The 25,835-nt window shown below is 41.2% G+C and overlaps 1 protein-coding gene across 3 annotated transcripts in view; it reads right to left on the bottom strand.

The window, feature by feature from the left end:
- Nucleotides 1–25,835, bottom strand: part of SUGCT (succinyl-CoA:glutarate-CoA transferase) — a 634,652-nt gene that overhangs the window by 408,977 nt on the left and 199,840 nt on the right. The window contains exon 13 of one of the 3 annotated variants that reach the window (XM_063304167.1): nt 10,443–11,098. The exons of the other annotated variants lie outside the window; for them this stretch is intronic. Within the exon in view, the coding sequence (XP_063160237.1) occupies nt 11,048–11,098 (51 nt within the window). The 3' untranslated portion in view covers nt 10,443–11,047. Of the gene's footprint in view, nt 1–10,442; nt 11,099–25,835 lie in introns of those variants that run through there. 3 annotated transcript variants of the gene reach the window in all.

Raw genomic sequence — 25,835 nt, 5'->3', positions numbered from 1 at the left:
TGTGCTTATGTGTTTGGATGTGAAATGAAAGTAATACAAAACTAGCAGCATGTTCAATCACATACATCAATGGAATAATTCCTCTCTCTTTAGGATATTCCTCCAGTTCAGATCTTTAAACTGCAGGCATATTTGCCTCAGTTCTTCTGTGATAAAGGCAGTGGATATCTGTCAAAAGTGCTTTGCAGAATGATGTATGTAAAAAAGCTGACAAGGAAAAAAATGGGAACTAGCCAAGACAATCCTAACCAAGAGTTAGGTACAGAAGAGGGACTAGAATATGCAAAGAGACAGGAAAAAGAGGCAGTAATGTGTTTGTTGTCTATGAGATCATGCTATTTGTTCTCAAAGAAATGCTCTGTTTTATCCAAAGAAATGTGTCATGTTCATCGTTCCAATGTTACTGCTGCATCGTAACGTTTCGCATGTCATTTGGCTGATGCGTGTTTCGTTTGGGAGGGGAGGAGGATTCTATCTCGTGGGATTGTTAAATGTTGGCAGCTGGATTGGAATGTGTTTGGGTTATCTCGTGTGTTCAAGGTTTCTTTCCCAGGACATCAGCAGAAACGGTTACCAGCACCTGGGGGGGGGGGGAGTTTGCAACGGCCGGGCGAGGGGAGGGATTACGTTTGTGCCGAGGGTTTTTAGTTTATATTTGGCACGCTTTTGCTCATTCTCAGCTTTCTCTGTATTTGCATACTATTCTTTAATAAATCAGATATCATTAAGTTCCTGCTTGTGAGTCTGAGTCTATTAGGGTAGGCAATCCTTACATAAAGCTGAGAATCCCAAAAAATTTACCGTTAGCCCCTTTCCAGATTTATTTTGTGAGGGAGAAGTGCTAGCGATGAGCAAACCAAATCCCCAAACCGTGGAAAGTGAGGAATCGAGCGAGGGGGAACCCGACTCCACGGTGATAAGAACAGAGAGGGTCCCTACTCGGGAGCTCTCAGAAATTCAGGAGATGTCGAGCTCCAGCCTGGGAGAAGAGGAGGTTGGAGGTAAAAGAGCCCCTGAACCGACCGGCGAGTCGCCTGGCGAGCTGGTCACCTGGGACGAAACACAGGGACTCCTACCAGGGACATCCAAAACGTCTTGGAAGCAGCGATACCCAATGTCCCCAACCGTGGTGAGGCAGGAGGGAAAGAATTCCCAAACCCTTGACCGTATAAGACTGGTGGAGGCCAAATTGGAGTCAATAGAATTCATGCTTCAGAAATATCAATGGACTGGGGTCCTCGGGAGAGGAGAGGGGAGTCTAGTAATAGGCATTCATCCCCTTCTTCGCCCCCCCTTCTTCGGAGGAAAGGAGTAGGACCCGGCACAGACAGGAGGCAAGGGCGCCGAGGGTGCGAATTTCAAAGTCCCCTCCTCGAGAGCGGAGATCCCTGGGAGCGAAAAGAAAGTCCGACTGCCCAGATGTGGTGAAGGGACCACCAGGATTGGGGGTTAAGGACTTTACAGTTAAATTTGACGGAGATCCAACTAAGTTGTCATTCTTCCGTACTAATGGAAGGAGTTATATGGATGAATGGGGACCGTATTTTCGTTCAGAAAGAGCCAAGATTAATGCCATTGCCACTAAGCTGAAGGGGCGGGCTGCCGATTGGTTTGTGCAGTTATGTCAATTGGATGCCCTGAGCTGGAGGAGTTTGAAGAATTCCTGTGGGCATTAAAGTTACACTTTGAAGACCCGTTAGCTAAAGAAAGGGCAAAACGGGCGCTGAGGGAGCTTAGCCAGGGGCCATGATCTGTAGCGGACTATGCTCTAGAATTTAAGGCTCTGGCTGGGAAGGTTGAGGATTGGTCCCAATCTACCTTAATAGAGCTATTTAAGGACGGTCTGAACACGGAGGCCCTGAGGTGGTCGCTGGATAGGGACGAGTCAGATACCCTGTATGAATGGATACAGTTGGCAGGGAAGGCTGAACATGCCCATGAGACCTTCGCTCACAATAAGCTGATGAGACATTCCAGGCTCAGCAAGGGTTCTCACTTGCTGCGCCTACTGGAAAGTCCAGTCAACGTGCCTGGGAGGAGGAGAGGGAGCGCCATTATGCGAAAGGCCAGTGTCTCCGATGTGGAAAGGAGGATCACCGAGTGGCGGCGTGCCCGAAGGGCAAGACCGATGATTGTTCGGGGAAGCCGGGGGGGAAATCAACCTCCCTACCCAGGAAAATGAAGGCAGCCAAGGCAGAAACTGAAGTGGAGGAGGTTCCTTACTTCAGGTGCGAGGGGGAGCTCTATCTACACCAGCCGGCGGGAAACACCAGCCACCTGCTCTAAAGAGCACCTGTGGGCAGGTGGTGGAGGACGGGCATGAAGATGTTTCGGTGAGTGCCAACTGTCCCACGCTGAACGTGAAAGTGAAGTTAGGCTCCCGCACGAGGACCGTTGAAGTTTGGGCACTGATCGATTCGGGGTGTTTGCGTTGCTTGATGCACCCTGATGTGATGGCTGCTCTGGAGTTACCCAGCTTTCCACTGCAGCATCCCATGATTTTCACCCAGCTGGATGGTTCTACTGCGGGAGGGAAACCAGTCACCCATTTCACGGGAATGGTGGCGTTACAATTGGGCAGCCACCGTGAGGGGCTGCAGTTTGTGGTGGCGCCTGTGGGGCACCCCCTAGTCATTCTGGGGATTCCTTGGTTGGTCCAACAAAACCCCTATATAAATTGGGTGCACAGGACTTTCTATCAAGCCCCTGGGGAGGAAGACGCTCCGGAGGCTGCAGTGGGGAGGGCGGTGGCAGCAACCCCGCATTTCGCTGTCACACCACTGGAGGGCTTGCCGGAGCAATACCAAGGCTTTGCGGATGTGTTTGGTGAGAAAGAAGCGGACCAACTCCCACCCCATCGAAAAACTGACTGTGCGATAGAGTTGGTCCCCGACGCTCAATTGCCCAAGCCGAAAATTTATGCCATGACTCAGAAGGAACTGGCAGTGTTGAGGGAGTTTGTGGACAAGAACTTGGCCAGGGGTTTTATTGAACCAGCGAATTTGTCAGTAGGTGCCCCCGTCTTGTTTCGGGGAAAGAAGGATGGGACATTGAGACTTTGTACAGATTACCGCGGATTGAATGTGGTCTCGATATTAAATAAATATCCTCTGCCGTTAATAAAAGACATGTTAGCACATCTGGCTAAGGGGAGAATCTTCTCTAAGCTGGATTTGCGGGAAGCCTATTTCCGCATCCGCATACGGGAGGGGGATGAATGGAAGACTGCTTTTAATTGTCCACTGGGTTCTTTTCAGTATAAAGTTCTGCCTTTTGGGTTGGCGGGGGCACCAGGGGTGTTCATGCAGTTGATCAATGAAGTGTTACATGAACATTTGTTCAAGGGTGTACTGGTCTATTTGGATGATGTTTTGATTTATACTGAAACGGAAGAGGAACATGAGCGCTTGGTGAAACAGGTGCTTAGCAAACTGAGAAAGGCTGAGCTCTATGCTAAGCTTTCTAAGTGTGAATTTCATAAGACTCAGCTTGACTACCTGGGGTACAGGATCTCTGATAAGGGCATTGAGATGGATCCTGCGAAGATTCAAGCCATTTTGGGGTGGGAGCGCCCGCATACCTGTAGGCAGCTCCAAAGTTTCCTTGGATTTTCCAACTATTACTGCCAATTCATCCAGGGATTCACAGAAATTGCATTGCCTCTTACTGACTTGTTACGTACCAAGGGGTTGGGGGACACATGCAAGGTAAAGAACCCGGGGGCATTGCTAAATTGGACAACTGACTGCCAGGTGGCTTTTGACAAACTCAAAAGCCTGTTCACTGCTGAACCCATTCTTCAACACCCTGATCCCACTAAACCCTTTGTGGTTCAAGTGGATGCTTCTGATTTTTCAATTGGAGCGCTCTTGCTGCAAGCGGATGCTGACAACCACCTGAAACTGTGTGCATATCTGTCCCGGAAATTTTCCAAGACGGAAAGACGGTGGCATGTTTGGGAAAAGGAAGCTTTTGCTGTCAAGGCGGCTTTGGAGGCATGGCACCACCTTTTAGAGGGGGCTAAATGTCCTTTTGAGGTTTGGACTGACCATAAAAATTTGGAAGCGCTCAGCGCACCCTGGAAGCTTAGTCCTAAACAGATCTGCTGGGCGCAATTTTTTAGTCACTTTGACTTTAAATTGAAATTCATTCCGGGCAAGAAAAACTTCCTGGCTGATGTGCTTTCCCGCCTACCCCAGGATGCAGTCCAGATACCTGACATTGTGGGTACGGTGTGGACAGAACCCCAAATGGGTTTGCAGGCTGTCACACGCAGTCAAACTCGTGCGCAGCTGCCTCCTGCATCAGTTTCACCGGCTGGGGGGAGGACTCCAGTTCCCTCTCAATTGCAACAACAGTTTCTGCAAGAGGTGAAATCTGATACTTGGTTGCAGGCGAATAGAGACAATGTCACATTTGACAAAGGGTTAGCTTGGAAGCAAAACCGCCTCTATGTACCTGACAATTTGTGAAGGGAAATTTTAAATAGATGTCATGATGATAAGCTGGCTGGTCATTTTGGGTATGTCAAAACGTTGCATCTGGTACGGCGCCAGTTTTGGTGGCCCACCTTAAGATGTGATGTAAAAAGTTATGTTGCTTCTTGTCCTGTCTGTGCCATGTCAAAACGGAAAGGGGGGAAACCGCATGGGCTGCTGCAGCCGGTGGCCAGCCCCTCCCGTCCTTGGGAGGAGGTTTCTATGGATTTCATTGTGGATTTGCCTCCTAGTCAGAGAAAAACTGTCATTTGGGTGGTAAAGGACTATTTTTCCAAGCAAGCCCATTTCATTCCATGTGCTTCTATTCCGTCTGCTCAGCAGTTGGCCCGCCTTTTTCTAATCCATATCTACCGGATCCACGGTAGCCCCTCTCGCTTGGTCACGGACCACGGGACACAGTTCACTTCCCAATTTTGGAAGTCATTTTTGAAGCTGGTGGGCACCAAGCAGGCGTTGTCCACTGCGTCGCATCTGGAGACTGACGGATCTACGGAGGTTCTCAATTCAACCCTGGAGCAGTTTTTGAGGGGATTTGTCAATTATCAACAGGATAATTGGGTTGATCTGCTACCTTTTGCTGAGGTGGCTTATAACAATGCCGTTCATCAGAGCACAGGGCACACCCCTTTTCATGTTATTTTTGGACCGGATTTTGTCCCCATCCCTGAGTTGCCCCAACCCCCCACACAGCCCTGCTCTCCTTCTGATTGGGCTGCTCAGCTAGCTGATCCTTGGCCAGTAATTCAGCAGGCTTTGGCTGATGCCCAGTCTGCTTATAAGCTGCACGCCGATAAGCAGCGTGCCCTTCAACTTGATTTTAAAGTTGGGGATCAGGTCTACCTTTCCACCAAGTTCATAAAGTTGGGGATCAGGTCTACCTTTCCACCAAGTTCACAGCCCTCCAAAAAGTTGGCTCCTAAGTTTGTGGGTCCTTTTCCCATTGTGGGCATCGTAAACCCTGTCACGTTTAAACTGGATTTGCCTCACAACCTGAAACGTTTGCATCCTGTTTTTCATTGCAGCTTGCTCAAGCCTGTCACCCACTCCGATCACAGGCACCTGCAGCCTCCCCCTCCTGCTCCGATCATGATTGACGGACAGCAACATTTTGAGGTGAAGGAGGTCCTTGATTCTCGCAGGCATCGTGGCTCCCTGCAATACCTAATTTGTTGGAAGCACTTCCCCCACCCTGAGTGGGTGTCTGCCCGTGATGTTCAATCCCCTGTTTTAGTTAGACGCTTTCATCTGGCTTATCCTTTGAAACCTGCTCCTTAATGTTTTGTTTTTTTGGGGGGGGGCGGTATGTCATGTTCATCATTCCAATGTTACCGCTGCATCGTAACGTTTCACATGTCATTTGGCTGATGCGTGTTTCGTTTGGGAGGGGAGGAGGATTCTATCTCGTGGGATTGTTAAATGTTGGCAGCTGGATTGGAATGTGTTTGGGTTATCTCGTGTGTTCAAGGTTTCTTTCCCAGGACATCAGCAGAAACGGTTACCAGCACCTGGGGGGGGGGGGGAGTTTGCAACGGCCGGGCGAGGGGAGGGATTACGTTTGTGCCGAGGGTTTTTAGTTTGTATTTGGCACGCTTTTGCTCATTCTCAGCTTTCTCTGTATTTGCATACTATTCTTTAATAAATCAGATATCATTAAGTTCCTGCCTGTGAGTCTGAGTCTATTAGGGTAGGCAATCCTTACAAAATGGTCTGTTAAAAGAACATGGAGTGCACATGAATAGGGTTTCCAGTTTGCAAAGTTGAGCTTTAGGTATTAATTACCTACACCTTGGAAAAATTCACAGTGAAATTGCTATGCAAGAAGGAACTCCTGGGACTCAAAAGATGTTGAGAACACACACAGTCAGAAATTGGGTACCCTTTGAAAAGAACAAATTACCCAAGATTTTCCAAGTGTCAACATTTCACATAGCCTGTATTACAGCAAGCAAAAGTTCACTAAACCTTTGGACAAGCTAATCCCAGTAACATTTTGCTGGGTCTTGCCTTTCTTTTTCCTTAGACTCCAAACCTGAGAAAAAATGAAAATGTTCTGTGTTAACTTATGCTAACATCCCCCTTTTATTCTGCATTCAATTTACTTTTTTGAAAACAGAAGTTGTCTATAAGTATGATTAGAAGATGTCATTTGCTTTGTTGCATACCATTTTCTTGACATCTCCAAACACGTGGGCATTGCTGATGTTGAATATGAATGGCTAAGCCCACTTTCAACTTGTTTTTATGCTTGGCCTTATAAACTTCCTAACAGTGAGTATTGCATACAGGTAGTCCTTGACTTACGACCATTCATTTAGCAACCATACAAAGTTATGACGGCACTGAAAAAAGTGACTTACCACCTACACTTAGACCACTGCAGTGTCCCTGCGGTCATGTGATCAGACTTCAGGTGCTTGGCAACTGGCATATATTTACAATGGTTGTAGCATCCCAGGGTCACGTGATCACCATTTGCGACCTTCTGTCCTTTCTCAGCCCAATCACACGCAATACACCAGGGAGGCAGTTGTAAAACTTTACTGAGAAACTCGTGAAGTAGCCTTGTGAGGTAATGAACAGGCGGCAAAGAAGTGAGAGCCTGTTCAGACTATGAGATGGCCAGGCAGAATTACTAATAAAATTCTTTATTGAATTAACTATTTACAATAGCAAAAGTCTTTGCAATAGATTAGACCGTGTAAATTAATCAAGTCTACCCAGGTAGCAAAGGACACTCAGGCAACACTGGAGGGTCAGACCGTGGCAAGACAGCAAGGCAGAACTCGGCCAATCCTCTAATTAAAGCTGCAAGACTGGAAGGAGCTAGAGTGCGTGGCAAAGGAGAGGCTGGACAATCAGATTTGCGCCCAGGTTGGACCAAGCTGGTACATAGAGGCTAGACAAGGCTGGGCTGGAGTATCTGGGCAAGGTTTGGTTCTGTAGGCAAGACTGGACTTGGCTGGAATGACTAGGCGAGGCTTGGATCTAGAGACAAGACTGGACTTGGCTGGAATGTCTAGGCGAGGCTTGGATCTGGAGACAAGACGAGTGGGCTAGAATGTCTAAGCAAGGCTCAGATCTGGAGACAAGGCTGGACTGGACTGGAGTGTCTAGGCAAGGCTCGGATCTGGAGACAAAGCTGGACTGGACTGGAGCATCTAGGCAAGGCTTGAATCTAGAGGCACACATGGATCACATGAAGGGACGCGGCAAGGCTTGGAGCTGGACGCAAGGCTGTGGTCAGCAGGGACGGCAAGGAGAGGCTTGACTGGAGCCACTTGTGCAGAAAGCAGGTCCGTGATGGCAGACGGCGCTGGCTCTGGTTCCATGCTGGCTACAGGCAAGGCTTCTGATGCTGGTAAGGACTCTTCCACATTTTTATTCGCTCCTTTTCACACCATTTTCCTTTAGCAGCCAATCATATTTCTTTTTCTTTCATGCACTTCTCTGCTCTCCTCTCTCAAGCACTGATTGGAGGCTTCAATCTCCCTCCAGAGTTTGTCCAATCAGCGTCTGCGATTTCTCCTGCTCTACTGAGCCACTTCTCGGTTTTAATTCTCCAAGTCCTTCCTGATAAGTTTTGTTTTCCGCTTCTGACTCTGGATAAGTTTCGTTTTTGGAGTCAGAAGCAGGCCTCACAAGCACAAATACACACACTCTACAGAAACAAGCCCCAAAAGTCCTGCGAGCTTGCCTTAAGAGAGTTTCATGTTCAAAACCAGATTAGTCAAGCGAGTCCAAGAGTCAAGAGTCAGGTCACGAGGTTTCTGATCAGGAGGCAAGGCACATGGAGTCTGGTAAGCAGACGGTTGTCTCCAACGATCGATCTGGGCTTGCAGCTCCCTTTTTATAGAGGCAGACCCGGGTGGAGCTTATTTAGGAGGGCAGGGCTACTTTCTTGTGCATAGCCTCGCCAGCCTCTGCTGTTCCTCCCTCCCTTCCACTCTCCTTTCCCGAGCACTGGGAGGGGGCGGCAGCTCCAAGTCTTTGTCCTCACTAATCAGCGGCACCTGTGCCTGCTGCTCGCTGACCAGCCCCGTCTCCTCCAACTGCTCAGGTGACCATTTAACTAGAGCTGTCTGCTCGCCCTCCAACTCTACGCCAGAGGCTGGCCGCCTGTCCTCATCTGACTCTGACTCCGAGCCTGAGCCCCCCATGACACCTTCCCAGCCAGCTTCTGACAAGCAAAGTCAATTGGGTAAGCAGGATTTGCTTAATGACCATGTGATTCACTTAATAACCATGGTGATTCACTTAACGACAACAGCAAAAAAGGTCATAAAATCAGGTGTGACTCACTTAATGATTGCCTGGTTTAGTGAAGGAAATTTTGGTCCCAATTGTGGTCATAAGTCAAGGACTACCTATAGTCAGAGCTGGGAATAATTATAATGATAATAATAATAGTCTGGGTAAGAATTTAATCTTCATTTTCCTTTCATGCATATAACCACAAAAATGGGCAGATCTTCAATCTTCTCTTTCCTACTATAGGTTCTGGGGTGGAGAAGCCTGTGATTAGGTTAAGGCATTTTGGAATATAGGCTTGGATCAAAGAAGGAATCTATTTCAAGCATGAGAATAAGAATCCTTGTTTCCCAAATGGTTAAGGCACTTCTGACCTGAAATGCAAAGCAAGCATTACAGACCTGTGTGTTCTTCTCTAGAAATGTGACTTGGAGAAATTCTCACATTCTGCCTTTTCCCTCTCAGAAGAAGAAAAGGTGAAAGTCTACTTCATAAGGCACAAGGACTTACTTTTTAAAACTAAATTCCTAATAAATTCCAAACAGGATCACCTTTTAATAGGTGGCATGCCTGAAAAGTAGCATTAAAAAAAAAGAGAGAGAAGGCAATAGGAACCACTGCATCTCAAAATACTTTGGAATTTGGTGGCCATACAAATATAGTAGATTTTTATTTGATTAGTTTATTTATTTATTTATTTGATTAGTCCATGTTTAAATTAAAAGTAGTTTTTTGGAGTTTGTTATTTTTAGCTGAGGATCTAATATGAATGGAGTTCATACTTGAGACACTGAGCAGTAGTTTTTATAAAGTGCTTTAGTATCACACTTGCACTTCTTTGCAGACATCAACTCCTTCCTTTATAAAATTCACAGAAAAAAAAAGCTATTCATGTGTCCTTCATTCTGTGTTTTGAATATGTTTCTTCAGCACATGACATATTTCAAGCATCACCAAAAAAAGTGCACTCAAAAGGGTGAACAGCAAAAGAAACGAGAGATGACATTTTAAAATGCTTTCTGGGACACCAGATGTTACAGAGCCATTCAAGCAAAACAATACAGTTCAATTATCAAAAGGAAAGGGTTGTTTGTCCACATTTTTAAAAACTCTTGGGATATTTTTAGGCACTTAGTTGTGGTCTTTCTGTGTGTGAAGAACATAGCAAACGCCCTTATAGAATTGATACTTAAATGACACACACAACATGGGAACTGCTTGATGTGGTTCAGGATTTGCTCTTGTTACACTCTGTTCTGACTATAAACATTCCAGCTGTGTGAATAATAATAATAATAATAAAAAAAAAAACTATGCACAAGCTTTTGCTATGCTTAATGTATCCTTGTGCTCATCTAACTTTTATAAGCTTGTCATGGGTGCACCTTGATGAAAAAATGAAAAATATACTACTGTATAGCACAGTTCCAAAGGCAGGTGTGAACAGCTGAAGATGTCACACTTGAAAGATACTAGGGAATTCATCAATTTAGCCTAGACTAAAAAAAGGATGTTTCTTTATAACAGTAGGTATCAGATTTTCATTACAAAACAAGGCTGCCACCTTGATTACAAAGATCACCACACGTGAAATCACAACTGAGTTGAGGAAAAAAAAGGTTACCAGATCTAACAAACATATACGTAACTACCCATTACCAAACAATATAATCAGCAGCTGAGGGACAAAACAATTAGCAAGACTCAACACAGCACCTGAACAGGTTCTGCTACACGCTCAGATCCCCAAGCCTTGTGGCAAAGCAACGTCTTTAAAGCCTTATGAAAAGCAGTAGAGATGGGGCCAATCTGATCTCTGGGGGGGATGACGTTCCAAAGGTTGGTAATTAAGGTGCTGAACTAGGAGTGGGGAGACCAAAGTCCTTCTCCATATTCAGCCAGGGAAGCTCACTGGGTGACTTTGGGCCAGTCTGTCAGCCTTACCTCACTCGGAGAATTGTTAGTGTAGGGGAAGTCACTACATATGGGGTCACGTTTCTGATGGAAAAGCAGGCTACAAATCTAATAAACAAATATAAGTAGTTTTGGCAATCAAGAAGCTGATTTTATGAATAGGCATTTGCCAATGATTGCTAGTAAGTAAAGAAACCAGAATTTTTGCCCCAAATGTTAACATTGCAATATATTCCAATGGGACAATCTGTGCTCTTTGACAGCTCACTTGAGAGAAGAAGGAAAAAAGATTCCTCCTATCCATTTGACCATTCACTATATATTTAAGCTCTGATTCAGAGTGGATTCTGGTCTATCACAGGATTCACTAAATGTCACATTCTGAATTAGATATTCCAGCAGCAGAAGGTTACCTCAGGCACCGAGTCGATGACATATTGTGCAAAAATATGGAAGGTACAAGGTGTTCAATAAACAAATAAAGCAGAAAGATATCCCACTATTCCTTCAATATTGTGCACATTCAAAGAACCTTTTTTTTTGCACGTACAGAAGCAACATCTACTCTATTTTCAGAAGTTTCAGATATGATTGGTAGGATGCTACCAGTTATATTTTTTAATATAATTTTATTGAAGAAATTTTTAACAGGATAAAAACAATACAAATATTAGAAAAGAAACAAAGCATATAAGAAAGAAAGAAAGTAGAAAAAGAAAGAAAAAGGAAAAAAGGAAAAGGAAAAAGGAAAAAGGAAAAAGAAGGAAAAAGGAAAAGGAAAAGATTAGATTATAAAGAAGCGGCTTCCAATCTTTTTGACAGCAGTTATAAATACTTTACCCTCTCTCTCTAAAGTTACATCATAATTTCCTTCTTTCCATAAGCTACACTTTCTAATCTTCAAACCCATAAATCACAAGTTCATTTTTCTCTTTTTGCAGCAAAAAGTCAATAAGGGGTTTCCAGTCACTGATAAATGGAGTTGTTGATCTTTCTCTAATCAAACAAGTTAATTTTGCCATCTCTGCTAGTTCTGTCATCTTCACCACCCATTCCTCCATTTCTGTGCATATAATAGTCTTGCAGCAGTAATCATATATAAAAATAATCTTCCATGGATCTTTTTTAATTGACTGTCCATTAATCCCAATAAGAAAAGTTCTGGTTTAAGTTGAATGTTGATCTTTAAAATTCTTTGTATCATTATATGTACCTTCAGCAAAGGATCGTTACCTTGTTGTGGTGCTGGAGCTTGAGCACCTCAATGATGCCATGAGCTAAACGGTGAAGGGCCACCCAAGACGGGAAGGTCATGACAGAGAGGTCAGACTAAATGCGATCCCTGGGGAAGGTAATGGCAACCCACCCCAGTATTCTTGCTGTGAAAACTAAATGGATCAGTACAACCAGAGATATGTCGGTATATCGGAAGATGAGACCCCCAGGTCGGAAGATGGTCAAAATGCTACTGAGGAGGAACAGAGGATGAGTTCAACTAGGCCCAGACGTGATGACGCAGCTAGCTCAAAGCCGAAAGGACGGCTAGCAGCCGACGGTGCTGGTGGTGAACGGCGAATTTGATGTTCTAAGGATCAACACACCATTGGAACCTGGAATGTAAGATCTATGAGCCAGGGCAAATTGGATGTGGTTATTGGTGAGATGTCAAGATTAAAGATAGACATTTTGGGCGTCAGTGAACTGCAATGGACTGGAATGGGCCACTTCACATCAAATGACCACCAGATCTACTACTATGGACAAGAGGACCACAGAAGAAATGGAGTAGCCTTCATAATTAATAGTAAAGTGGCTAAAGCAGTGCTTGGATACAATCCAAAAAACAACAGAATGATCTCAATTCGAATTCAGGGCAAGCCATCTAACATTACAGTGATCCAAATATACACCCCAACCACAGATGCTGAAGAAGCTGAAGTAGAGCAGTTCTATGAGGGTCTGCAGCACCTACTGGACAACACGCCTAAAAGAGATGTTATTTTCATCACAGGAGACTGGAATGCTAAGGTGGGCAGTCAGTTGACACCTGGAATTACAGGTAAGCATGGCCTGGGAGAACAAAACGAAGCAGGACATAGGCTGATAGAATTTTGCCAAGACAACTCACTCTGCATAACAAACACTCTCTTCCAACAACCTAAGAGACGGCTTTATACATGGACTTCTCCAGATGGACAACACCAAAATCAGACTGACTACATCCTTTGCAGCCAAAGGTGGTGCACATCTATACAGTCGGTAAAAACAAGACCTGGAGCTGACTGTAGTTCCGATCACAAACTTCTTCTTGCACAATTTAGGATCAGACTAAAGAGATTAGGGAAGACCAAGAGATCAGCTAGATATGAGCTCACTAATATTCCTAAGGAATATGCAGTGGAGGTGAAGAATAGATTTAAGGGACTGGACTTAGTAGATAGGGTCCCGGAAGAACTCTGGACAGAAGTTTGCAACATTGTTCAGGAGGTGGCAACAAAATACATCCCAAAGAAAGAGAAAACCAAGAAGGCAAAATGGCTGTCTGCTGAGACACTAGAAGTAGCCCAAGAAAGAAGGAAAGCAAAAGGCAACAGCGATAGGGGGAGATATGCCCAATTAAATGCAAAATTCTAGAGGTTAGTCAGAAGAGATAAGGAATTATTTTTAAACAAACAATGCGTGGAAGTGGAAGAAGACAATAGAATAGGAAGGACAAGAGACCTCTTCCAGAAAATTAGAAACTTCGGAGGTAAATTCCAGGCAAAAATGGGCATGATCAAAAACAAAGATGGCAAGGACCTAACAGAAGAAGACGAAATCAAGAAAAAGTGGCAAGAATATACAGAAGACCTGTATAGGAAGGATAACAATATCGGGGATAGCTTTGACAGTGTGGTCAGTGAGCTAGAGCCAGACATCCTGAAGAGTGAGGTTGAGTGGGCCTTAAGAAGCATTGCTAATAACAAGGCAGCAGGAGATGACGGCATCCCAGATGAACTGTTCAAAATCTTGTAAGATGATGCTGTCAAGGTAAGGCATGCTATATGCCAGCAAATTTGGAAAACACAAGAATGGCCACCACACTGGAAAAAATCAACTTATATCCCCATACCAAAAAAGGGAAACACTAAAGAATGTTCAAACTATCGAACAGTGGCACTCATTTCATTCACTCATTGCCAGTAAGGCAATGCTCAAGATCCTGCAAGGTAGACTTCAGCAATTCATGGAGCGAGAATTGCCAGATGTACAAGCTGGGTTTGGAAAAGGCAGAGGAACTCGGGACCAAATTGCCAATATCCGCTGGGTAATGGAAAAAGCCAGGGAGTTTCAGAAAAACATCTATTTCTGTTTTATTGACTATTCTAAAGCCTTTGACTGTGTGGACCATAACAAATTGTGGCAAGTTCTTAGTGGTATGGGGATACCAAGTCATCTTGTCTGCCTCCTGAAGAATCTGTATAACGACCAAGTAGCAACAGTAAGAACAGACCACGGAACAACAGACTGGTTTAAGATTGGGAAAGGAGTACGGCAGGGCTGTATACTCTCACCCTACCTATTCAACCTGTACGCAGAACATATCATGCAACATGCTGGGCTTGAGGAATCCAAGGCTGGAGTTAAAATCGCTGGAAGAAACATTAACAATCTCAGATATGCAGATGATACCACCTTGATGGCTGAAAGCGAAGAGGAACTGAGGAGCCTTATGATGAAGGTGAAAGAAGAAAGTGCAAAAGCTGGTTTGCAGCTAAACCTCAAAAAAACCAAGATTATGGCAACCAGCTTGATTGATAACTGGCAAATAGAGGGAGAAAATGTAGAAGCAGTGAAAGACTTGGTATTTCTAGGTGTGAAGATTACTGCAGATGCTGACTGCAGTCAGGAAATCAGAAGACGCTTAATCCTTGGGAGAAGAGCAATGACAAATCTCGATAAAATAGTTAAGAGCAGAACATCACACTGACAACAAAGGTCTGCATAGTTAAAGCAATGGTGTTCCCCGTAGTAACATATGGCTGCGAGAGCTGGACCATAAGGAAGGCTGAGAGAAGGAAGATCGATGCTTTGGAACTGTGGTGTTGGAGGAAAATTCTGAGAGTGCCTTGGACTGCAAGAAGATCAAACCAGTCCATCCTCCAGGAAATAAAGCCAGACTGCTCACTTGAGGGAATGACATTAAAGGCAAAACTGAAATACTTTGGCCACATAATGAGAAGGCAGGACACCCTGGAGAAGATGCTGATGCTAGGGAAAGTGGAAGGCAAAAGGAAGAGGGGCTGACCAAGGGCAAGGTGGATGGATGATATTCTAGAGGTGACGGACTCGTCCCTGGGGGAGCTGGGGGTGTTGACGACTGACAGGAAGCTCTGGCGTGGGCTGGTCCATGAAGTCACAGAGTCAGAAGCGACTAAACGAATAAACGACATGTACCTGAACCCAGAAACTTCTGGCTGTTTTACAAGCCTGATAAAATGACCCTTCATGTTCTCCACATTTCCAGCATAAATTTGAAGTACCTTTATACATTCTAGACAATTTTTATGGAGTCACATTCCAACGGTACATAATTTTATAAAAAATCTCTTTTAAGTTATAATGTAAATTTCAATCTTTTCATCATGTATTTTCCCACTGTTCCGCCAGTATATTGTGTCCAAAGTTCTTAGCTGTGATGGTTGCCTTAATTCCAATAAAACGCTCAGACTCAAAATGACAATTCAGGTTCTGAGTTTATTTAGAAAAGGGTGCAAACAGGTAAAAAGCTGAGAATGAGAAAAGCGCGCCTAAACTCAAACTAAATAGCATCTTTACAAACAGCAGCCCAGCCCCTCCCTCACATACAGTTCACCCCACGTTCCCAGGTGCTCCTAACGAGCTCTGCTGCTCAACGGGCAAAGAGACCTTGACATTTCAGAGATAGTCTAAACACATTCCTCCTGGCACAGATCAGCATGTCTTCAGTACAAGGCTCGCAGCAGCACCCTCCCAGCCAGGACACGTATCAGCACCATGGCAAGCAAACCGTTACGATGCAGAAACATCGGAACGGTGAACATGACATTAGCCCATTTTATCATACAATCTTTCACTTGTTCTTCTTCTATTTCAAAAATCAATAAAAGTTCATACATTTGATCAATTACATGTTCATCATTTGTACATAGTGCAAGTTCTGTCTTCTTCTGCTCAATTCAAATGTCCTATTATCTACCTTAAATCTTTCTCTTAACTGTGCATACAAAAACCATTGAAAACTCAATTCCTCTGCAGTCAATTGCTCTCCTGATTTCATATTCTATTCTCCATGTTCCTGCTCTAACAAATCTTGATAAGCTAACCATTTCTCTTTACCTGCTGTTTCTTTCCTATAAACTGCTTCTTGTGCTAAGACCCATAAAGGCATTTTTGGGCACAGTCTGGGTTTATATCTGTTCCATATTCTCAATATGGCACTTCTAACATAATGATTCTTAAAATCTACATTAATCTTAACTGTACCATACTATAAAAAACCGTACCATCCGAACCTCAGATCATGCCCTTCTAATTCTAAGATCCTCTTATTTCTCCACAGAACCCACTCTTTCATCCAGACTAAGCAGCAGGCTGCACAGTACAAGTTCAAGGAATAATCTGTATTTCTATCAATAACTGTGATGTGATGTGATGTGATGTGATGCAGTGTGTGTATGTGTTTATATATTTTCATCTCAAATCTACTAGAAAACAAACTACTATTACAGAGTTACTTTTCAAAGCAGTTCTAGAGTAAATGTATTAATATTTGTGATGCCACACTTTGAAAGATGAAAAGGCACTGCTGAAAGTATTATTCTAATTGTTGGGTGTTTTAGTCCACTTACATGAAAACAATCTTTGTTTTGTTGGCAGTTGTGCCAACTGTTTATGTTTGTGAGAATATTTCCACAGCAACTAATTATGAGTGATGAAGGATTAGAAGTTCAGACAAAGGAATAAAAGAAGAAGCAGATGAATCTTAACAAATAAAAGTTCAAAGCAGATGACTCTATATTAATGACAAAGAGAAAAGAAAAACACTTATTTAGCAGACAGCACAAGAATAAAGAACCTAACTTTGATTTGGAGCCAGATTACTGTACATGATATATTTACCTTCATCATGGGTAAATAGTATATTCAACACTCCCTCAAGCCCCCCCCTCACCCCATACAGTTCTAACTTGGAGTACAAATGACATTGACAAAGGGATACTACTTGAAACATTACAGGTTTCCACCTGATGGTGGGCTCCATTTTCACTAACATTTAAAGGAAAAAATTAGGTTCTATCAATCAGTTTTATTCCAGTCTTTGACCAGCATGAAGTATAGAATAAAGAACACAGAATTAATCACATTATAAAATATTTCTGTAAAATAAAGGCATCCTTTGAGATTACCATCTACAAACTGATTACTGCAAATAAAAGTTATTTATTTATTATAAATATATTTATTGTAAAATTCCTATTACATTAAGATCTATAAATTAAAAACTAGAAGTAAATAAAAATCTACCAATCTAAAATCTATAAATTCTTAATTTATATGACACTATAAAATAACTACAAGGCTAAAATCTATAAAACTAAGAACTATAAATAGGCAAGTCTACAAATCTAAGATCTGTAAAAACAATGACATTTGTTAAACTAACCTTACTTAAATAACCTAATCCTAATAAAAGCCTTCTCAGCATTTTGACTAAGAGTTAGCATAGTGAACAATAAATATATCAACATTCGTGAGTTTTTACACATCCTATGTTCAACAAATTCCTTCTATATTAAATAGTTACATAAGGACCTACCAACTACTGAGAAACCTTTTCAATTGCATCTAGTTTAGCAACTCTGAAACTAAGAGCTCCACCCTTATAATGTCTTGCAGCTATGCCTAGAAGGAGAAGACTGATAATCAGATCATTGGTCAAATTATCTTTCAAGAAAACCTTTCTGGTATTATTGGCCTTTTCATCAAGGAATTAACAGAAGCTTCATTGTCTTTAGCAGATCACATTATAGATAGAAAAAATAAGAAAAGAAATGACTTTTACTGCTCCAACAAAAATTAACTAAGGAGAAAACCATCTGCAGAAAATATGTATAGTATAATAGCACATCATCCTGTTCAGTCAGTGCTGGTTGTGATCTTATTTGGGGAGATTCTAGGTAACTAAAATTTACTTGCCCTTTTATTCTGGTAGGGTCCAATTGTGTAAGGAAGGGGTTTAGTTTTAAATGTTTGAAGTACATGAATAATTTTAAACAATCTTTTCAAATAGGCATATATCAGTATACTTGAAATACTTTACATATGTCTACTTCAAGTTGGTATTTATTTATTTATTATTCAAATTTAATTACCACCCATCTCCCCCAAAAGAGGGACTAATAAAAGTAATAAAATAAATATGCCTACTTCAAGTTGGTATTGATGTACTTATAAGACTTACATGGTTGTTCATAGTGAATTTATGGCTGGCCTCTTGTATTGTTGGATCTCATCTACAGCCACACTTTTCAGCCTTGCCCCTTCTACTAGGCATAGGCAGAAAATCTTCTGTTGGTACCTAGTTCCCAAGACTAAAGGCAGAGTGGAACAAAAATTTACATGAGTTGGCAGCTATGGAGGACAGTGAAAAGATAACCTTCTCTTCCCAGAGAAGAACTCCTCCCCAAATTAGCCATACAGTTTCTTTTAGGTATAAATGACTACTGGTATTGATGGTTTTTTTTTAGTAGTCACAGCAGGTAGCCCCAAGTACATGATCTTAGTTGATCTCAAAAGCCAAGCAAGGTTTGCTCTGTTGAATAGTTGGATAGGAGACCACCAGGAAATCACAGGGCTATAGATTGTGACATGTAAGAACAGTTTTAGGAAAGGCAGTATTAAGCCACTTTCATATTGTTGCCAAAAGAATGACATGGACATGCTCATGAAGTGACCACGAATCAAGCTGAACTTTAGGGAGACTTTTTCTTATGCTTAATTGCAGTAGGAAATAGGACTGGAGAAGGATGTAAATGGGTAAGGAGAGAGAGGAGAGTAGGAAAAGGAGAAATAACAGAAAATAAAAAGAGAAGAAGAAAATGGAATGGATTGTACACATGTGGAAAGAGATTTTCTAAAGCAACTAATCAATTTGGAAGGGGGGAAAATTCTTAAGCCCTGTTCTAAGGGACTTCATAGTTTATCAGCCAAAGATAACACAGTGTTTTAAACTCAGTGAGATTATTGACCCATGAGAGTTCCTGGGATTTAACAGGTTTGCTTGCCCAAATAATTTATAAAAACACAATTAATCTCACCATTTATTATCAACCTAGAAGCTCTATTATATCACCATTTCTGTTTTTTAAGAAACAGACTGCAAAACTATTCCTCCCAAAGCAGAGTGGTACAATTTCCATTATAATAAATACCCACTTTTAAGAATATGAAACCTGATGTAGGATTGTAGGGCTCCTAGACAGGCAAATGTTGATTAATCTATAGTTTGATGTCTGTCCTTTTATATCCCTTTTTCAGAGTATAGGAAATCCTTGGCATTTGAGAGGGAAAAAAAGCAATATATTGATTAAAATTAAATTAAATACTTCCCCCTCTGGGTCCCCCCCCCCCAACAAAGTAAATAGTTTTGTACATTTGTCACAAGTGACCTGTGTAGAATGGAAACAGAATTTCTTAATCAAACTTTTTGCTACAAAGTGTTTTGTTCTGAAAGATGAAAGACTGGAATCCCCAACATTTTGCTGGGCTACTGGCTCAGGTTTAAAGGAACTATGCAACCTGGGTTTCATGTCACATTTTAATCGGTTAGACTGACATCAATGTGAAAAGCTAACTCTTTGAAAGTGATACATTTGAGTGATGGAGCAAACCTGGAAAGCTCTTTTCAAATGGGAGTGAGAAATGGCTAGATGAGGAGATTAAAGGAAATTTCTGCAGTGAATATTTCTGTACCATCAACTGCAATTTGCATCTTTTAGAGAGCAAGAATTAACATCAAATAAGTTGATAGTGATCTTTAGGAGCACTTAGTCTCTTCTTGTTCCTGGAAAAGCTGGCTCCCCCAAATGCCCTCATATTTGCCAGACAAAAAGCAGTTAACATTTTAACTGTTAATTGTTGATGTTCTTTCTTGAATTTCTCTTTTAAAAATATGAAATTGAGTGTCACCGTGGTGTTAATTTGTTTTTATTATTTGGGAGAGATATTATCACTTTATGACTGAATGGCATCAGTTGCTACAGTTGGGAGTCACAGAAGAGAGCTCACTGAGTGACAAATTGGGGTACAATGGTATTTCATATCATTTCAAACCTGATATTATTAGGATTTATTTATTTATTCATGCATGCATGCCACTGCCTTCTTCCTAGGGCTGAGAGAGAGTGACTGGTCCAAAATCATCCAGCTGGCTTCCACACATAAGACAGGACTAGAACTCAGATTTCCCTGCTCCTAGTCTTGCACCAAAATGGTTCTGCTTTAGTGTGTAAGAGGTATATTATATAACTAAAGTTTATCTACACAGTGAGATCTACCAGTTATGGATTTGCTTTTTAGATTATAATTGTGTCCTCAGCCTAACAGGATGCTGCTTGGGGTCACAATCACAACACATTTCTATATGCTCAGTATCCATTTATTAGAGCAGTGTTTCTCAACCTCAGCAACTTTAACCTGTGGGACCTCAACTCCCAGAATTCCCCCAGCAGCATTTCTGGGAGTTGAAGTCCACACAGCTTAAAGTTGCTGAGGTTGAAAAACACTGAATTAGAGAAAAACGCTACATGAAGACAACTATGAACCTTGCAGTCATGTCAGGAGGGGAAACTTCTTCCCATCCTCAAACAAAGATGCTTGCACAGGGCTTAAGTTTGCTGTTAAGTTTCAAAAAAGTTTGCAATGTTTATGTCTGCCAAAAAATGTGAATATTTAAACATGAGAAATGATAATGACAAATAGTGAATAAACTTGTGAGACAAGTTTATTGCACTCGTGTCATGGTCAGGGAAATCTAACAGGCAAACCGTTATGAATACACCTTTCAGATAAGATGCTAGATAAGCCTTTAGTCTGATCTAGGAAAACTTACATTCTTAAGAACTGTCTCCTATATACAACTTAGAACATGGTACCAGAATCTTCATTCCATGTGATATAAAACATGTTAAGGGCTTATTACACTTCTGAATGTCTCTGGATGTGCTTTTTGCGAAAACATATTCAGAATAACAATAATAGTAATCATCACCATCATTTGAACAGCATCATAGTAATCTGAGTTGATGAATTAGTCATCTGTATCTCTCAGAGCAATACAGAAAAGTTTTTAAAAATACAGTTTTTTAAAAAAGCAACACAATAAGGTCTATGACACTGAAAGAATGCTGCAAAACCTAAAGCTACAAAACATAGTACAAGATATGCATTGCCTGTGCTGCTTAAACCAGCAATGAGCAAACCACAATTACCAGATCTCTGTTAAAATAGGATGGGTGGGGGGGTGGAGAGGGTAATCTATTCTTGATGCTTCTTTCATTCACCATAGTTTGAGCTGCTCTGGCAAAAAGTTCATGCCTAACCACATCACTCAAGAGAAAAGAATACACTGTACAATAAAATATACAAAAGTGGGAAATATATACAACGAACAAAAACAAACCCAGCATGTCTTGATGAGAGGACTTCAGTTTTATTCTCTTTCTTCCTCTCTTCCCCCCACCCCTTTCAGCATTCTAGTAATGTAAAACCACTCCTTAAGGTAGAAAATCATTTTTCAATTTCAGGAAACATCACTACTAGATGCCAAGAGTTGAGCTATATAATAACAACTATTTGCTAAAACTGAACACCTGCAGTTTTATAGAAGGCCTCTCAAGACAGCTGAAACTAAAAATCACAATATACCAATGCAGCAGCCAATCAAAACCTTTTGTTTAAGAAAATAATAGATTTGGCTGATAGATGGCCTGCATGCTAAGATGGATAAACTCAAAACCTTCCTTTCATGAGACAATATCAATCCCAGGAATGTATACCCAGTTTGACAATGTGACTCCTCACCATGACTGGAAGACTCTTGAAAGCACCTCAGATTATGAGTACTGGGTTGAGAACATAGTCACCCCACTGCTAAACCACAGAATGATTATTTTCAATAGTTCAGGTGAAATGTATTTGCCTCTCACCAGGACACATAGCTTATTTGCAGTCATTTGACTTAACTGCTCAGCTGAGATTTCAGCCATTAAGAAATTTCCAATCTTAATGGAAATGAGCAGAATTATCTGTCAGACATGTATGTGCAAAACATGCCAGAATTATTGTCAGACATATATGTGCAAAACTAGGTCAAATCCAATTACATAATGTCACATTTATAGGAATCTTTTGTTTGACCGCCTCCCCTCCACTTTTTTTTTATAAACCAAAAAAAAGGTTGGGGTTGCAGAGGTATGGTTCATATTACAAAGCTATTTCTTGCAAATTATTCATGTTTTGGATCTGATGGATGATCTCTGCAAACGTTCATCAAAAGCTTCAACAATCTTTTCTTTCCTACTTATTGATCACCCTTACTTATATTATCCTGCTATTATTCAGGTATAGCCACTTGTGGTGATAATTAGTAATACATTCTTAATCTATTCATTAGATGATGACATAACATATATAATCGACCTGTTTCAAGAAAATCTAAAGCAGAATTTTAGAGTTAAAGATTTTTCTCACATAGGAAAAAAATATATATATTCTGTTTACTTGGTACAAAGAAGCATGCCATGTATATCAGAGAATCCTAGAGCTGGATGGAACAATTTAGGCCACTGAGTCCCACATCCTTCTCAGTGCATGAATCCAAATCCAGCATCTACAACAGATGGTTATTAAGCATTTGCCTGAACAGTAAAGGGAGCCTATAATCTCTCTAGGTAATTGGTTTCATTCTTGAAATGTTACTGCTAGGAAGTTTTTCCTAACAGTCTACAAGAATGTTTTTTCATTGCTATAACTTAAATCCATTATTCTGTGTCTTGCACTGCAGAATGTTTTATTTTCCAATACCTGTTTGACAATTTATCCAAAAACCATGTCCTCCAATGTCACTGTCCTCAGGATTACATGACTAGACAGCAGCTTTTACAGGAACATATTTTAATAACTGCTGTGGTTGTTATCTTCAAGTTTGTCTTCTGTTCCCAGACAACTGAGAAGAGGCCCATGATAGCACAACTTCTGTAAAGTCTCTCTCTCATGCTAAATTCTGAAGAATGATACAGTTTCTAGCACTTGTTACTATCTGGAATGTTCAAAAAAGCTTTGCTAGCATTCATCTGGATGAACTAATTAGCTGTCTTCAAATGATTGTTCCCTTTTTATCCCCTTCCCACCTAGTCTTCTGTTCTGGTTTGCATTCACCATCACCACTCCCTTTTCCTTGAAGGCGTTCTTATGTATTTGCTCTTTGCAGGTTCTCTCCCCTTCTCAATTGATTGGAATAAAGGAGGTTTCAGTCTTTTTCCAATAGAGAATGAAGGACAGGGAGTCATTGCTGCTCGGCAAGTTCTTGTTTCAGTCCATCCCTATCAATGTTAAGAGAGTTGGTCACTTTCTTAATAACTCCCCACTCACCTCATTTCTCACCCACTTGTTGATATGGGGTATATTTTAGGTTTGACAATATACTGGAAAGCAACTTTTATTTGAATAAGCTTTGAAACTCTGCAGAATATGGCACGTTATATTAAAACATATAGAGCATTACTGAAACAACATGTTCTTCATACAAAAAAAAAAAATCAGCTGTGTTAGTATCAAGCTTTGGTGATATTGTCCTAACTACTCATATCTCACAAGGCCACAAAGCAATAGCACTTCTTATCTGGTTGATGCAAAGATGCCTCTGTGAAATATATTTCCCAGAGAAGGCTGCATATTTTGGCTATTACCTCAGCAGACTTAGTGTGTGAAAGTATTTTTGTTTATAAAAATCCATTAAAAACGTATATTCTGTGATAGGGAAAGCAAACCTAGTCTGCAGCTACACACCTACACTGTGTTGCAAACCACTGCAGTGACACTATACGAGCACTATAAAGCAAGCTGTTTCTGAAGCCAGAGGAACTTTAAAAGCCTTTTATGATAGGGCATAAGAATGCTGCTCTCTGGATAAGGATAAATGCCTGAACTATGCATATCAAATTCAATGAAGCCCAGATGAGTTCCATTTCAAGCTCAGACCTCTCTGGGCTAGCATCAGTGAAATCATCAAATGGCTCAAGCACAGACAGATACCTCCATGGTCTCAGTGGTTACCATCACAAGAGAGTTTTAGGCTTGCAATGGAGTTCATTAGGGCTTCAATGAATCTAATATGCAAAATGCAGGGAACACTGATTGACTGACAAAGCAATGTCAGAATGATCCTTTGTGTATTTTTACATCAAATCAAGGTAATCTGAAGATTTCACACTGCTGGCTAATTTGAGAGATCAATGGGACACACTACTATCCTCATTGGAACAGGGCCCAGACCATAAATAATCTGTTACCAGCATCTGGGAGTAAAATGGAAGGAGTCTGAAACCTCACAGTTCTTGACACAATACCTAACTTTTCACTAAAACACAAACAGAGCTGGGAAGGATCTAGCTAAAGAATATGTTCTGATAACATGAACCAGGATTCAGCCTTCTCTATTATGCATAGCAGTACTGCCCCCAATTTATATACTGTACATTCTCAAGAAGTCTTAAATCCATCAAATACTGACCAGCTCGTAAAACCTGGTATAGATTACTGTTTGCTCATTTTGGCCAGCACTCATATTGAGATAAAAGAAAAATAATGGAGCTGTTCTTTCTCTGCACCACTTTTGAATACAAATAAATAAATAAGTACATGGAAAAGCCAATCACGAGCTTTTATAAAAACTTTAAACAGAAATATTGATGGCTGAAAAGAAATAAATCATAGGGTTACAGTATTTGGCACTTGTTCTCCATAACTGTTAAAAATTCACTCATAATATGCAGCAAAAGAGAAAATACTAAGGCCTTCCCCTCCCTCCCTCCCCCCAAATGTACTGATTTCCTCATCTAGCAATTGTGTTGAGTAATAAGATCCTTAAGAAAACAATGCAAAGCAACTTTCAAAAGAAAGCCAGCTGTTTGTAGTGTTGAGGTGCAAGAGTAGACCCAGGCTGAAGTTCTTCTGCAGTGGAAATTCACTGGGTGGCTTTGGACTAGTCACTGTCTCTAAAGCCCAATCCACCAAAGCAAGTTGTTGTGGGAATAACTGGAGGGAAGAGTGCTGCGTGCGCTTATTTGGACTCCCAGAGAAAAGGCAGCATATAAATCAAACAATGTTTTAAAAAGTGCTAAAATTGGCAAACTCCAACCTTCCACTATTTTATCATTTTGCATTTATAAATACTCTACTAAGAAAACAGAAAATCTGTTGTACCCCCACCCCAAAAATCCAGTACTGAAGTCATTAAGTATGGCTTCACCAAGAGTTCTTTCTAATTCTTTTTATTCTTTCTTTCTTTCTTTCTGCACTTTCATTTTTTTATTTCTCTCTTTGCTTCTTCTACTCTTTAGTGGTTTGTGTTAGTTTTTATGTTCTCTGTAAAGCTTTTAGGGAAATTTATATATAAAAAAAGTATGGCTTCACAAAAAGTTCCAGCCCTAATAGCTTATGACTGAGAGAGGGAACGTACTGAGAAATATTAACCAAGATTTGGCTTCTATGTTCCTTTTTGTACTTGCTAAATCTCATGAAAAATGCAATGTGAGAACATTTGGCCACTCACAGATCTTGCCTCAATGAATGATGCTGTTTCCCTAGAATACTGTTACCTAAGTCTATTTGTTTTGTGATCAAAGCTTGACAGATGCAAACTATTTGAAAATAGATTATCTCCATATGAAATATAATAATCCCATAAAGTCACTTATTTCATGACTACATATTTTACCATACACCTAGAAGATGCACTGTATTCATATTCCACAATTCCACTACTAGGAAATAATGATGTCCTTATGTTATATCTGCTCATATTATTCACTAAATATGCGTTTCTTCCATCACTTTGGGGATCAACATTTTCCCTTTTCAGTTTCACTGCTA

Source organism: Candoia aspera, chromosome 4 (genome assembly GCF_035149785.1).
Source record: "Candoia aspera isolate rCanAsp1 chromosome 4, rCanAsp1.hap2, whole genome shotgun sequence".
In the NCBI taxonomy this organism is placed as follows: domain Eukaryota; kingdom Metazoa; phylum Chordata; class Lepidosauria; order Squamata; family Boidae; genus Candoia; species Candoia aspera.
Note: the sequence above shows the minus strand (reverse complement) of the source record. Positions and strands in the feature narration are given on the sequence as shown.